This window comes from Rhincodon typus, chromosome 26 (assembly GCF_021869965.1).
Source record: "Rhincodon typus isolate 14 chromosome 26, sRhiTyp1.1, whole genome shotgun sequence".
NCBI lineage: Eukaryota > Metazoa > Chordata > Chondrichthyes > Orectolobiformes > Rhincodontidae > Rhincodon > Rhincodon typus.
In genome coordinates this window covers 29,656,933-29,673,242 of record NC_063357.1, presented here as the reverse complement: position 1 = coordinate 29,673,242, position 16,310 = coordinate 29,656,933, and the positions used below count along the sequence as shown (strand labels likewise).

General features: G+C 39.5%; 1 protein-coding gene across 1 annotated transcript in view; it reads right to left on the bottom strand.

Moving 5' to 3' along the window:
• The window catches only part of LOC109913295 (peripheral-type benzodiazepine receptor-associated protein 1-like), a 208,984-nt gene that overhangs the window by 64,016 nt on the left and 128,658 nt on the right, over nucleotides 1-16,310 (bottom strand). Inside the window, 6 exon segments of the mRNA XM_048612371.1 lie at nucleotides 404-407; nucleotides 3,232-3,341; nucleotides 4,160-4,269; nucleotides 5,857-6,179; nucleotides 10,312-10,513; nucleotides 15,646-15,696. Of these exon segments, the coding sequence (XP_048468328.1) occupies nucleotides 404-407; nucleotides 3,232-3,341; nucleotides 4,160-4,269; nucleotides 5,857-6,179; nucleotides 10,312-10,513; nucleotides 15,646-15,696 (800 nt within the window).

The following is a 16,310-nucleotide window of genomic DNA, read 5'->3' as shown; positions in this document are numbered from 1 at the left end:
AGCTCTAAACCTTGTTATCTCAGATTCTCCAGCATCTGCAGTTCCTACTATTTCAGAATTAAAATGAAAGCATTTTCAGCAGATATGACAATTACAGCAAAAGACAATACTGGAACAAAACTAATGGGTGAATAAATCCCAGAATTATCCATGGAACAGTTAATTAGTGCTTCAGGTGTAATTCTAGTTATCATTATGGAATGAACTGCCCAAAAAGGAAAGGCAGCATCTGGAAATGAAACATGGTGAAGAGAATGCTGAGGAAGAAGACAGCACTATTATGAATATGAACAAATTATATTAGTCATAAAGATGTTTAGTCCTGTGATGAAGATGGACTTCTTTAGGAATTGTACTTCAACAACATATAGAGCAAACTGGTGAAAATATTGTATTGACTCACTAAGCTGTAAGGATTAATACAAAATTAATGATTACAGAAGTACTACTTGTTTTAGAATTGGTGAAGACAACGCATTGAGATCACTAATGGGAGTTTTAATTCTAAGGGAAATTGTTGGAGTAAGTCTTTTTTTTATAATTACTAATGTGCCCTTCAGTAAGATCTCAAATTGTTTAGAAAATATTCTGTGCAAAATTAAACTTGACACGGAGTATAATAAGGCAATTATTCTGGGCAGTCAATTGATCTGTCAGTAGTCACATGACTCCAGGTTATGGTCCCACAGGTTTGTTTGAAATCACAAGCTTCTGGAGCGCAGTCCCTTCATCAGGTGAAGTCATATGGATTATCCAGTGGTGACATTGTTGTATCTCCCTAATTTACTCTGATATTTCTCATCTATGTTAGACAATGATTTATGGAATTAGGTAATAAGAATCTGACAGGAATAATAAAATCTATCCTAAAGACACATAGGTAATTGTCAAAGGTTAAATAACTTGCTAAATGGTGCAGGTGTAATTGATGAATAGTATATGAGGTTAGTAGCAGAGAGTTGAGAGAAATGTGGGGTCTTTACATGCAGCAAGAGATTCAGGGAGGATAAAAGGGCAGTGAAGTCAAGGGAGGACAGCATAGTGAATTGAGACAAAGGTTGAAATCACTGAAGATGAGAAGTCTTTCAATGCAGAGGTTGATGAAGGAAAGCAGTGAAGATATCTCAGTGGGAAAATATTATTCTCCTGGGATGCAGGTGGAAAGTCCAAGCTACAGAAGAAGGAACAAGGGAGATACTCAGTGGAGAAGAAAGTGGCAAAGGAATGGTGGGTCAGGCCAATGTATGATCTGGTGATAAATACCATGCCACCACCACAACAGTCTTGATGAGCAAGTAGTGGAAGATAAAGCCAGACAGGAAAATTTCATTGAGGGGAAAAGTCCTTCACTTTTCAGCTACATTTCTGTTATTTGATATTATGTTCTGCTATGATATTGATGCAATCTTCCACAATAAATTCATGAATGCCAAGATTTTGTTCACAAGTGATCAGTCACTCACAATGGAGAGGTGTAGAAGGGTAGTTCAAGCTGAAATTCTGACAATGTCCACTAGGTCAGCATTCGGAGGAGTGAGCTGGATGAGAAGGGCATTGACAAAGTTAGCCTCCAATGATGCACCGGGGAGGAAGATCGACTGGTGAGTGGGATTGAGTAATTTTAGTGCTGTTCATAAAGAATCAGTGTCCAGTTCCTCAATAAGCCTTTTGAGGAAAGTCAAGATAGGCACAGGGGAGAGCTGTAGACCTTAGCAAAGAATAAGTCGATCCTGGGATACTCATAAAAACAGGAAGTTTGTGAAGTATTAAAGAACGGAGTAGAGAATTTGCAAAGAAATGAGAAATGATGATAAACAGGTGCCTAGGAAGGAAAAACAGTGGACGGAAAATTTAAAGTGAAATTACAGTATTGGGTTTGGCAGCCAAAATAGGTACAGTGATGGATTCAGCTCAAGTTGCATAAATAATAGGGAAGCATAAGGATCTGACTGTAAACAGGAAAGGCATTAAATTGGAAACAGGAGTTAATACACAATCCAGAGTTAAATTAAATGTCCCATATAGGAGTAATGATGACGTAGATAGAGTAGAGTCAGTTTCAAGCACTGGTGAACTGTTTTCAAGTTCCTAGCCAGGAGGACTGATTGTGGTATTGTCAAGGAAATGAGGATGCAGGAAGTATAGAGAGTCTCTAAGGTTTTAGAGTAGATTTGTAGCTCAAGTTGTGGATGTTGTGGTTGGTTGGCCCGCCAAGCTGGTTTGTTGTTCCGCAGATGTTTCATTACCCTGCTGGGTAACATCATCACTGCAGCCTCCGATGAAGCATCGGTGTGTTTTCCCACCTGTTATTTAAACTCTGGTGTCCATTGAGCTGGATTACCTCACTTCCGGTTTTCCTTTGCAGTGGAGTGTGTATGGGGTTGAGCTGTATGTGTTTATTGATGGCTTTCTTAGTAGAGAACCAGGCTTCTAGGAATTCCCGTGCGTGTCCCTGCTTCGCCTGTCCCATAGGAATTTCTAGAGGCCTGGTTCTCTACTAAGAAAGCCATCAATAAACACAGAGCTAGACCCCATGTACACACCGTTGCGAAGGGAAACCGGAAGTGAGGTAAGCCAGCTCGATGGACACTAGAGTTTAAATAACAGGCGGGAAAACACAAGAGCACTTCATTGGAGGCTGCAGTGATGATGTTACCCAGCAGGGTAATGAAACGTCTGCGGAACAACGAACCAGCTTAGCGAGCCAACCAACCACAAGTATACAGAGTCAGTTCAAAAGGAAGATCGCAAGCTCAGAAGATATAAAATCCAGTAGCAGAAAAGGTTCGATCTTCAGTTCAGGGGAATGATTATTTGATCAGAAACAGAAAAATCAGTATAATCTGTGGTCAATCAAATAAGTGGGGGGCGGAAACAACTGTTACATATTCAAAGCTATTTCTTCAGGATGAAGCAGTCTACTTGATTGGCATCCTATTCACCATCTTAAACTTTCACTCACTCCAGCACCACAAAGTGTTAACAGGGTGTATCATATAAAGGATGCACTGCAAGTAACTCACCAAGATTTCTTTAAAAGTGATATGTACAGAAGTTTGACGGCAGTTGAAAACTGCTGGTCTGTTATGAAAAGATCTTTTTTCACTGTTTGGGTATTATTGGAACACTGTGCACTCTAACTTGGTAACAGAGTTATAAGCAGAAGAGGCAACAATCATATTTCATTATAAGATAAAGAATACTATTTTCTAGTATTTATAACAGTCAAACCTTCATAAAATCCATCTTCGTCCATGTCCCCATACACATAAATATATTCTCCTGCTGTTAGGGGCAGTTCTGCCTCTGGATTTTCATTGGGTCCATCAAAGGGATTGTAACTGGAACAGATAGAGAATTCAAGAGGAATTGAGGTGAAGTGAACAACATAGGCCTGATTCTGAATAATCCTGGAAATCATGCCAAAAATGCCTCTGCCCAAAATTGTCCAAAATTGTCCTGCACCAAAGCTTGAGAAACAAAATTCACCTCAATGAATCAAATCACTTCACTGACAATATGATGGAAAGAAAGACTCCCTTCACAGGCTTCTACTGAATTCAGAGTTACATACTCAATGTGTAACCTGTGATACTGACTGAACATTTGTGCACAGGCACACAACACATCGGTTCAAAGTAAACAGAAACTCCCCTATTGGATATGTAAGAAACTTTTTCAAGTTTACTTCCTTCATTCTATGGACAGGGAAATGATACAAGTTACGGCAACTCATTGGCAGAGATCTGCTATTGCCAGAATGGTGGATCATTTACAATGTGTGGACTAAAAGCACAGATCATGAAATACTGCCAGAGTCCTCCAGCAGCCCTGTGTCCTCATAGATCGAAGGCTAGCAACAATATCTATTCTAGAAATACAGCAATTGGAAAACAAAAGTAGTGTCGTTATCTTGCCTCCTTGAAGGCATATTTTGGCTAGTGAGCTTCTGTTCCTTTTTTTAATTCTATATTACAGTTGAGACTAATAACTCTCTGAATCTTCCCTTTTGTGGTTTTAGCTGGATAGTGGACACTGGATGAAACTGCAAACAGCATCATGCAGACCAAATAATGCAATCAGATCGGCAAACATAATGTTTATTCTTACAGAGCACGGTGGCTGATGACTCAATGAAAGAGAACAAGCATCAGTTCACCTGTAACGTGCGATGAACACCTTCAATTTTGCAGTTACCCTGCTTTCGGGCTCAGGAATAGATGAGACATTGTCAATGTCCAACTCCTCAGCTTCGCTGGCTGTATCAACCTGCAAAGCAGAAATGACAACAAGGAAAGTTTCAAAGGCTTGCAGAAGGGATAAATGTTCAGAATCTCTCATGTTTGGGAAATACATAAATTGGCTGGAGGGTACATACAATAGAGGGGGGAATGGAACATGATATACCCAATGCCTCCTGGGGATGGAGGTTGGGAGGGTCTTAGGAAGTGGCTGCGAGGGTGATGGGGAAGGAGGAAGAGAGAGAATATAGGATCTGTGGGGAAAGAAAGGCTGCAAGAGGAGGTGCAGTTAAAAAAATGAGGTAAAGGAGTGGGAAGAGAGGAGGCTGCAAGGTGAGTGGAGGTGACAGTTGGAAAGTGGAGGAGGGTAACGTAAAAGGGCTGCAGTCTGCGGGAAACAAGGACAGAAAGGGGGCATATTAATAGGGAAGAGGCTGAGGAAGGTTAGTGGGAGGAGGAAGCTAAAGAGGAACAGGGAAATGAGTAGGGGAAAGGGGGGATGACTGTAAAGGGGTGAGGGAAAAGGGGGATGGCTGTAAAGGGGTGGAAGAAAGGGGGGATGGCTGTAAAGGGTTGGAGGAAGGGGGGAGGCTGCAAGGGAATAGGTGGAAAGGAGGAGGTTGCAAGGGAGAGGGAGAATAGGGCAAAGCTGCAAGGGAGTGGGGGATGGGGGGAGGCAGCAAAAGAATAGGGGTAAAGGGAAACTCCAGGAGGAAGGGGGATGTTTAAAAAGATGACAGAGGGAACAGTTTAAACCTGTCAATAAAGGAATACTCAGTTAACAAGGAGCCAGGAAAACATGAAGTCAGTGAAGTAATGACTTTCTCGCAGATGAATATGGAATCTCTGACTTAAGCCTGCATACATTCAGGAGCTTACGAAAGGGGGAAACTGTAGTGGGTGCTTCTATTACAGTGAACACTGTCAGTTGTATAATTTAGTCCTGAGATTGAGACATGAGATATAACAGAAAAAGGATAGTACCTTTCTTAAAATCTTCTAGTTTTGTACCCATGAGATGAACCGTATTAACTCTTACCTCACCAGTCTGTGGAAGGTATGCTTTCTGAATTGAGTTGAGTTGAGGGTGACAGCTTTTTGAGTGTAGATGTGTATAGTAGTGATACAAAAGGAACATTTGCTCACATATGCCTATTGTTTTGTGCCAATATAAGTACTATGGTGTCTACGAAATTAATGCTTTACTTATGTGCCAAGGCTTTAAATTTAATAGAGGGTTGGTAACTATTGAAAATATTGCAAAATTCTTCGAATTCCACACCTGTGTTAAGTTCAAATACCTCATATGTCAACAGAAGTACAAAACATAATGTTACTAGGTGACTCTATCACTTAATGAATGAGTTAGAGAGAATGAAAAGGAGCAAACCAAAAGGTAGCCTCAAAAGTCAGAAGCAGCCTCAAGAAAAGTGACAAGTGTCTTTGGGGAAAAAAAATGTACTTTGTGCCCTGGTGTAGGAATGCAAGTTAAACAGGGAGCTCAATCTCCTGGAGATAGACTAGAAAATTTGTAGCATTAAATAAAGCAAACTTCTAACTTACAAGTCAGTCTGTGAAATAAGTATACTTGTGACATTATTTTACTGTGACTTACCTCTGGAGTCATGCAAGACTTTGGGGTACTTCGTGCTGACTCTGTTTTCGGAGTGCCTTTGCTGGAGCCATGTGTCGATTCTGGTCCATCTTTGCTGGTGATGGAACCAACTTCTGTTTCTGCCTCCTCGGATTGCTGGGAGACATTGATCGTTTGACCCTTTGCTTCACAGACAACCTGCTCTTCTTGTTGCTCTTGTTTTGCTTCTTGTTTTTCTTCTTGCTTCTCCTCCTGTTTTTCTTCTGGCTTATCTTCCTGCTTCTCTTCCTGCTTCTTTTCTTCCTGTACTGGCTGAGGAACTGCTGGAGGAACACTTTCCACATCTAAAGGAAAGAGAACTTTCACACTAGAGCACAAGAAGCTTTTAGCTGCGAGTTGTTGACACAAACTTTTACAACGCAGGAAATACATATTCTGAAAAAAAAGAGTGTCGTGCCGTATTACTCCTGCATTTGAAAGCACTGTCCTCACTGCCTAGCAATGGCAGTTATCTGCCAATCAAGTTGCTTCCTAAATAAGTGTTAGTTAATTGGCAGTTGTAACTTGGGCACAAGTTACAAGCTCTCCACATAAGTTGGTGTTTTCTATTGCACAAAATGTTTTGGGAACCAATTTCTAAGTCAGGATTTTGAAATACATACGGCCACACATTTGCTTCACACTCCTGGATGATAAAACTGACAGAACTAGGAATGATGCGTTGCTTAAGTGCCTGATGAGTTCAGATCCAAATTAAAATCAAAAGCTACTAGTTTCCTGAGCCATGGACTATATTGGTGCAGAGTGAAGAAGATTAGAGAATCAAATGTGTGGCTCAAAGGGTGGTAAGGGAAGAAAAGATCTGATAGATGGGAGATTGGTGCCAGTATTCAGAAAAAGTGGGCAAATTATATAACTGAGGTTGTGGGTAGGGCCTTAAAATACAATAAGTGCAAGAGGGTTCAGCTAAAGTGAAATTTAAAATCTAAAGAGCTAGTTCAAGACAACAGAGCCATGTAGCAATTTGGTTGCAGGCAAGCATTGTGAAACGGGAAGGTTTAGTGGTGGTAATACATCAACGAAAAAGGTCCCTGCAAATAATAAAGTCATAAAACAAAATTGAGCACTCTATACCTGAATGTGCAATGCATTCACAATAAGACAGACAAATGACTGCCACAAAGACAGAAAAATTGTTTGGATCTAGTTGCTTTTATCGAGACCGACTTTCAGGCTCACCAAGTTTTGGAATATATAATCCATTGGCACAGTATGTTTCAAAAGTCAAATAGAGAGAGGCCTCTGTTTATTGATCATTACTTTATTGACTCCACCAACCTTCACTAGCTCTCCCTTATTTTAATGCAATTGGCCCTGTTTAAGGCACTTGAATGGGACTGGAATATGTTGCTTTCAAACTTCATATGAAATTCAATGGATTTATCACCACCTGTCATCATCCTAGTTGGTTCCTAATTGTAGTTAAGACAGAGCATTAAGCAAGAAATAATTGTCACCTGGAATGAAGACAATGCAATAGGAGATTTTAAATATACTTTACATAGACTGGACCAGTCAAATTCTAAAAGTGATATGCAAGATGTGTCTATAGAATGTGTTTGTGTACTTTGTGGAATCAGCTAGGTATAAAGCTATTTTAGACCTAGTATTATGCAATGGGACAGAGTTAATTTTTAACTTTTCAATAAAAAAATCTACTGAAAAAGAGTGATTAAAATATAATTCAACCAAGAGCAATATATCTAAGCTTGCTGTGCGAATGCAAACTGTGAGAATGATACAGAGGCTACAAACCGACGTAGACACGTTAAGTAAGTGGGCAACAAGATAATAGAGGAAATATAAATGTGGGGAAGTGTAAGGTTATTTATTTTAGCTGTAAGAATAGAAAAGCATAAATATTTTATACAAAGTGTGAAACTTGAAAATTTGATTTTCAATGTGACATGGATATGCTCATTCAAGCAATAACAAAAGTTAGCGTGCAAGACAGCAAGCAATTGGGATGGCTTTGGGAAATTGGGTGCAAGGATAGATAGGAAGCCAAACCTGCACATATTCTTCCAGATATTGTTGGTTAAACAATATCTGGAAGAATGTATGCAGGTTTGGTTTCCATTTTGAAGCAAGGATATACTCGCATTGAACTCACTACAACAAAGGCTTGTTTGATTGATTCCTAATGGAGGGTTGTCCTTTAAAGCAATGGTGAGTAAATTGGGCTCATACTCTCTCAAGATCAGATAAACGTGTGGAGATGTCATTCTAACGTGCAAGATTCTGAACAGAATTGAAAGAGGAGACATTGGGAGATTGTTTCTTTTAGCTGGGCAATCTAGACTATGACAGCACAGTCTCGAGATTAGGAGCTGATTATTATTTAGGAAGGAAATGAGGAGATCAATCTTCTCTCAAAGGGTTGTGAATCATTACAATTCTCTTACCTAGAGGATTGTTGAGTACATTTAATACTGATATGGACAAATATTTTGGTCTCTCAAGGAATCAAGGGATATGGAGCAGGCAGGAAAATGGTATTAACGCCATTGTTCATCAATGATCCAACTGAACGGTCAAGCAAGCTCAAAAAGTTTTACTCCTGCTCTTATTTCTTGTGTTCTTATATTTTAATGTGTTACTATTGCAACAAGGAAATGAAGTGGAGAAAGTGGAGGAATATTTAAATACGCAAAATGACAATATAATTAGTACCATTGTAATAAGAAAGAAAATAACTAGTCTTAACTAGATAATTAACTAGAATAAAAATGCTGACTAAAGCAAATTGGTAAGTATGGCAAAATGTGACAAGGTTTGTGAAAGATTATAGGACTTTAAACGGTATTGAGAGACTGAAAATGGCCAACAGCAACCTGAATTAGCAAATGTGAATATATGTGAATATAACAACGAGAGTGGACAAGGCAGAATGGTAATGACAATTAACTGTGGGGGTAACAATGTTAGTGGGTGGCACTGCAGGTAGCAGTATGGATGGTATTATATATGGGAAAGGCTAATATGAACGTGACTGGAGAGTGGTTAATATGAAAAACTGGGAATAATTACTTTAAATAGCATTATAAAGACTAGGTACTGTGAGAGGCAATGTAGGTGAATAAGTAATGAAAGTGACACAACAGAAGAAGAATTAATGCCAGGTTTATGACAGCTGCAGGCTTATTCACATCATGAAAGTCTTTCTGAAAGCAGAGCAATTGGATATAACTTGAATGCATTGTTTCACTTAATTTATTGTTGGCATCTAACTGAGGTATATAAATAGACATTTCGTAGCACAGAATGTGAATAATATGGATACTGATTGGTACAGGCATTGTCATAGAGAACCCGGTCGATGTGCCCGCCAATCAGCACTCTCCTCTCATACAAAATAAATGTTGATTTTCCTCTTAAATTGGCATTTTTGTGTATTGTCCTGATGACTGCAAGATGAAAACCTTTGACAAATTGCGATTATTTTCAGCAATAATGAAGTATATAACATATTAAATGGTACTCATATAATAAATAGGATTTGGCATCTCATTACAAAGACAGTAAGTGGGACCAGGAAACATTAATGAAATTGAGTGAGGGTGAAATTAAAATGGATATTCAGAGAAAATCACTACTCAAAGAGAAATCAATGTTTAGGGTGTTTTTACAATACACCACATCCTGTGACGAGAAGTTTATGTGCACAATAATGAATTTAATGGGGAGCTAATGTATCAATTGGATAAGACTGAAGTTTTGAAGAAGTCATATTGGACTTGAAACTCTGTTTCTCTCTCCGCTGAGTTACTCCAGCACATTTTGTGTTTGGTTGTAATTGGGTTCGCTCCATCAAGAGATGCTGTGACAGGTAATTGAGCTAAAACAGGATGAATTTCTGGAAGTTAAGCAACTATTCTTCACCCGCAACGTCTGTGTGTGTCAAATTTCAGAGCCGAGAGGAACTACAAGTAAAAAGAGCGACTTGACATTATGCAAAACGTTGGTGGTGCTGAGGCAAGGTGCGGAATCTCAAAATTTTCTTTTGTTCTTTTGGGACCACACTTCCTTTGAACTGAACATATCAGTGCAATACTTATATTGTTTCTTTCTTTTTAAAACTCACAGCCAGAACAAATGAGTGGTTTGTGAAAACTCTTGGGGGATTACCGGGGAAACCCCACAATGGTCAGATCGCCTATATGCTGGGGAATACTAAAATAAATCTTTCCTCGTCTCTTTGGTGTCATATGTCAGTGAGAAATGTCGTGACATTCATTGCTCCCCTCATCTCAACACTGCTTGCAGTTAATGTAACTACCACAGTCAAATAGTTCTTGTCAATGGTTTGTGCCTGAGACTGATTTGTAGCTCTGCTTTTCAAACAAATTTGAGAGACAGAATTTTTATGGTCCCAGCTGTGCGTGCTTTGGAATTCTTGGCTCTCTGTGACGTTACCTTTAGCCACTGGTGATTCCACTCCATTCGGGAGCAGTGGCTGGCTACGGAGGAGCAATCCAGGTGCATCTGTGCTCACAAGAGTGTTAGTTAGCAAGTCGATATTTCCCGCTTGCAGTCGAAAGTGCTCCAATTCCTGGGAAAGAAGGCTGAACTGCATGCTTTGACTTCGACACTTCTCTTCCAGATCCCGTACCTTAGCCTGGTGGAAAAGATGAAAATCACTTAGTTCATTGTGTGGCAGCTCTGAATGGCAACACAGGAATTGACAGTCTTTTCTTGTGTTGCAAACTATAATTAGAAACACAGGCTCTGTTTGTGATCGTTAGCACTGCAGGTATGAGGTGTAATATTTTGGAGATGCACACAATGGTGTACTTACAGTTTTGAAAGAATTAAATCTGGAATTGAATCCTGGTACAAGTTACAAACCTGTTGTTTTTACCTGATTATTTGTAATTTTTGAAAAACAAATAAAGAGTTTGCATTTATAAAGGATATTTAATTATTGCAGGACATCTCAAAATACTTCACTGCTTTACAGTCGATCAATTTTTGAAATATAGTGACTAGCGTGATGTGAGCAAACAAAATAAGTAATCTTCACACATCAATGAGATAAATGACCATTTATCTGTTTTCATGATATTATTTGCGGAATAAGTATCAGCCAGGACAACATCAAACTTGCCCTGCTCTTCTTATAAAAGAGCAAATAGAAGTTCTTATGTCAATCTGGGAGGATAGGTCTGTGGAATGTCTTAGAAAAAATTGACACTTTCCACAGTGGAGCACAGATGTGGATACGTGTTAGATTGTGTGAAATCTCTGGTGAAGGGCTTGAAATCACCGCTCATTGGTTCAGAAGCAGGAATGTTATCACTGAGCAAGGCTGATCAGGAAAAAGGCACGAGAAAAATAATTTTTTGTTTGTTTTTGATGTCTGGTTCTCTCGTGGCATGGAGATTTCAATTTGTTTCTGGTCTTTCAATTTATTTTAATCAGCAGCAAAACAAACATAATTTCTGTGTCCATAATGTCACCCTGTTCTACATTCAAAACACCAGCTCTACTTCTTTTCCTAGCTTGTACCCAGATATCCACCTGTGTTGCTCCATACCAATGATTCCTGTGAAATGTTGCTGATGTGCGTGCACATTTTTCAATGCATAGTACCTTTACAATTACCTGCATTATAATCTACATGGAAAAAAAACATCTCTGTGATACCTTCCAGGCTGCAATGCAGCAATATGCATGCATTGTTTAGTGGGAATAATGCTTGCAAACCACTGCCCTGTACATCATGTTTCTTGTGCTAGACTTAAGTAAAGTTGGCAAATTTCACAGGGTTCCATATTCCAATTAGATAATTCCTGGCATCTGTTTAATGCTGACTCCTTGTTGTTCTCACACTATGAGTCACATTTTCCATTCCTAGCCAGGATTGTTAATGAGGAAATTATTACGACATAAATGTTGGAAATCTGAAATAAAACAGAAAATGCTACAAATGCAATATCAGAAAGAGAAATGACAATTTCATATTATGCATGTATATTCCTCATTCTGATCAAAAAATTCTAATCTATAATGTAGATAGTGACAAAAATGTGCAATCTATCCAAAACGTCTGCACTGATCAGAAAGACTAGATCTCTAAATTCACCAAGTACGGTGAATGCAAAAAATATTCTGTCAATTTCACATTACGTTAATGTTGCAATAAAGCAGATTCTTCTAAGTGACAGATCACTCAATACTAATGCAAACTCCATGTCAGTAATACACACTCTGATCTGTGTTTTACTGAACCATTCTGAGTATACATAGGCACAAAAGCCTGGACAGGCAAAATGAGAAATTTAATCTAAAACCAAACAAGGCAAATATGTTTTTTCAATAAATCATTCAACATTAGGTTGTCTTGTTCAGACTGGTTGAATTGGCACTGCACTATTTACTGTTCATTCAGTCAATACGACACAGAATAATCCATTCATTACATAAACTGAAAGCATCAATTTCTATAAGGTATAATGTAAAATTAATTTAAGTCCTTAATTTCTATGAGGTATTATACTATAATTCCATACTTTCAAGAGGTAGTGCTGAACACAAAGTGTCCTATAGTATTATAGCACCAATGCTCATTATGAACAGAGTACCCATTGCGAGTAAAATATCACAGAATGACCTCCTCAGTGCCTCGTCTTATCTCATGTATCATTCCAAAGTGACTCTCATTTATTTAACTGAGCGATTGGTGCTGTTATATAGATGGCTATTTTACATACAAGCCATCACAAAGAGCAATGAGAGGAATAGCTAATCTGGTTTTGGAAGTGTTTGTAAAGAAAAGTAGATTGGACAAGGCATTCAAAGAATTCCCTCTTGCTTTGGAAAATACTATGGCATCTTTTACATGCATTTGACTCATAACAGGCTGAGGAGACATTGATGTGATATCTCTTCTGAAAAACAATACCAATGACATTGCAGTATTTCTTCAATGCTATACCATCTAGTGTCAAGCCTTCTTTATGCACTCAAATGATATACTGATGTTCAAACCAACAACCTCTCGGATCTTGTGATCTCCTAAATGTATCAATCAGCTACAGACACTGTAGTAAAAAAGCCAATCACCATTGTCACAAATTGCTGAGACACTCAAAGACTTGTTTCTCAATATATAGTGGATCAGCCCTACTTTCAAGATATCTGCCAATGGCACCAGTTACCACAAACATCAGAAAACAAATTAATCCAAGAAAGCAACTTTGTTCTGTTGGCTTCTATAGGCATTCAGTGGATTTTTGTACTGAGATAACTATTACTTAACATATAACTGGGAAAGAGAAATAATTTCCATTCAACAAAAAGAATAAGCTATAGATCTGTTCCATAAAGAACTAAAATGAAAACTGCACAGAACATATTAAACATTAATAAACCAAACAAATCGAAATGATATAATGTTCCTTATTTTGTGTATGCAATGATTAAAACTTGAAAAAACACATTCAGGTAAGTAAGATGTTCCCACATATTGCAGGAATTTATTATGTGGAAAGCTGCACAGCATATTCCCCAAACACAAAAGAATGTCTACATGCTAAAGAGGGAGAAGTGGGATGTTGTGTACCTGCATGCAGTCCAAGGTATTCTATCAATTGGAGAAACAGAAAATGGAACACAATTTAATAGAAGCATGCTTCAAACCATGAGAGAATCTCAATCTAATAAACAGCACGCATCATTCAGTACAGAATATACCAGCTCCCGCTGTAAAACTAGGTAGGTCAACTCCTATAATGTAACAGAGATCAATGATCAGTATTAAATAGCATGATAAAATCTTTGTTCAGTCATAGAGTTATGGCTCTAATGCACTCTTAAAAGGAAGCTAGGTGCTGCAGAATTTCAATAACTTAGCATCCTGCCAATCTTTTAGGTGTTCAGAGATCATTAGCAGCTCACTGTCACTTCAATCTGCTTTTACATACTTGCTCTTGCTCACAGTTCATAAGCAATACATGGGCTGTAAACGAATGCAAATAAAAGTTGAGCAGGATATCTCCTTTCACATGGATCAGGGATATTCTGTGTCCAGTGAAGACCCCACACACCCAAAGACCGTTCTTACTCTCTGAGCCTCCATCCTTTGCCTCAAAAACACAACTCCTTTGCCCCCTCATTGCTAGAGTCTGCAAGACTCCCCCATCTAAAATCCCCAGACTAAACTCCCCACACAACCTGGGACAAGTGACAAGCTCCTCAAATATGGGACAATCCTGAAAAACCCAGGGTTTTTCAGGAACCCAGAGCATTCTATTTGGAAGCATGTGTGGTGTCTGCAGATACAAAATGTGATTTGGAAGCTGCGTCTAGTGTCTAATAATATACAGAGTGATGTCTGGAAGCTGTGTGTGATAGATACAGAGTATGATCTCTGCAAATTGTGTGGTATCTGTAGATACAGAGTGTGATTTCTGGAAGCCATGTGTGACGTCTATAGATACAGAGTGTGATATTTGGAAGCTGAGTATGATGTCTGGAAGCTGTGTGTGGTAGATACAGAGTGTGATGTTTGGAAGCTGAGTGTGGTATCTATAGATACAGAATGTGCCTGGGCTCTGACACCTGTTTTGAGAGATGAACAGGAGGCAATTAAAGAGGGATTTGCCCAAGTGCAGCAAGTATCTGTAATCTGACATAATTGCTCTGAACTGTAAGCCCAGAGTTCTGATCTACCAATATACAATCCAGTGCCACTGGATAGAGAGTTTGAAATGGCTCTCTTTTTCAACAGCAGTTAGCAACTGAGAAGTGACTAACTGTATAAAATACTGGTTGGGCCTCAGTTGGAGTACCTGCATCCAGTTCTGGCATCATACTTTAGGGAGGACGTAAAGCTTTTAGAGGAGGTGCAGAAAAGGTTCACGAGAAGGGTTTCAGAAGTAAGGAATTTCAGTTACATTGAAAGGATGCAGAATTTGGGGCTGCATTCTGCTGGAACATGACATTTTATAGAAGTATTCCCAACCTTGCTAGTTAGTGTGGGTAATGGAAAACTGTTACAACTGGTGGAAGAATTGAGATCCAGAGGAAACAGATTTGACGTAGTTGGTAACAGCAGCAATGGCTACACAAGGATCTGAAATACACTGCCTGAAAGTGTGGTGGAGGCAAGTTCATTTTAAGCTTAGTACAGGGAATTAGATCATTATCTGCTAAGCAAGGAAGTGGTGCTAAGTGAATTGCTCCTTTAGAGGTGCTTCACAGGCAAAGTAAGCTGCCTTCTGTGCTGCAACCATTCGAAAATTTGCTCATAACATTTGGGACCTCAAAACCAGAATCAATTAAAGTTAAACCGAAGTTACTTGAGACTACAAGCAATATCCCAGCTGGGGCTATACCAAAATTCAATACCAGATTCAAGGTGGCTCCTATTAGCAGTGCCTGGTCACTGTCTGTGGCTACTATGTTATTTGCTCTTCAAACACTTCTGGATCATTTGTGCCGAGTTCATGACAGGGTCACCACTCTCTTCTTGAAGTCAGCAGAATGAAAAAATCATCGAGGAGATGCAATCTGGAGAATACTCAAACTCTTTTAATTTAATTTAGTTTTCCAATGATGGTTTTAATACTAGCTATTTTCTAATCAGCCTTTTCACACATGTTATTACACACCTTTGGAGCAGTGTGGACTTCAACGCTGGCCTCCTGGCATAGACACAGGGACTGTTTTAATGGTAGGTTGATGGGGCAGTACAAAACATATCTGTTAACATTAACAACCAAGGATAATGTGTAGTTGTTCTCTTACCTCCAGTAACTGGACCACACCTTCATGTTCCTTCTTGGCTTCAAACTGAGCCTTCATTTAAAAAACAATACAGATAAATTTAGAGATAGTAGGAACTGCAGATGCTGGAGAATCCGAGACAACAAGGTGCAGGGCTGGATGAACACAGCAGGCCAAGCAGCATCATAGGAGCAGAGAGGCTGACGTTTCGGGCCTAGACCCTTCATCAGAAAAGGGGGAGGGGAAGGGGGTTTTGAAATAAATAGGGAGAGAGTGGGAGGCGGATAGAAGAGGGATAGAGGAGAGGATAGGTGGAGAGGAAACAAACAGTCGAAGAGGCGGGGATGGAGCCAGTAAAGGTGAGTGTAGGTAGGGAGTTAGGAAGGGGATAGGTCAGTCCAGGGAGGACGGACAGGTCAAGGGGGCGGGATGAGGTTGGTCGGTAGGAGATGGAGGTGCGGCTTGAGGTGGGAGGAGGGGATAGGTGGGAGGAAGAACAGGTTAGGGAGGCAGGGACGAGCTGGACTGGTTTTGGGATGCGGTAGGGGGAGGGGAGATTTTGAAACTTGTGAAATCCACATTGATACCATTGGGCTGCAGGGTTCCCAAGCGGAATATGAGTTGCTGTTCCTGCAACCTTCGGGTGGCATCGTTGTGGCACTGCAGGAGGCCCAGGATGGACATGT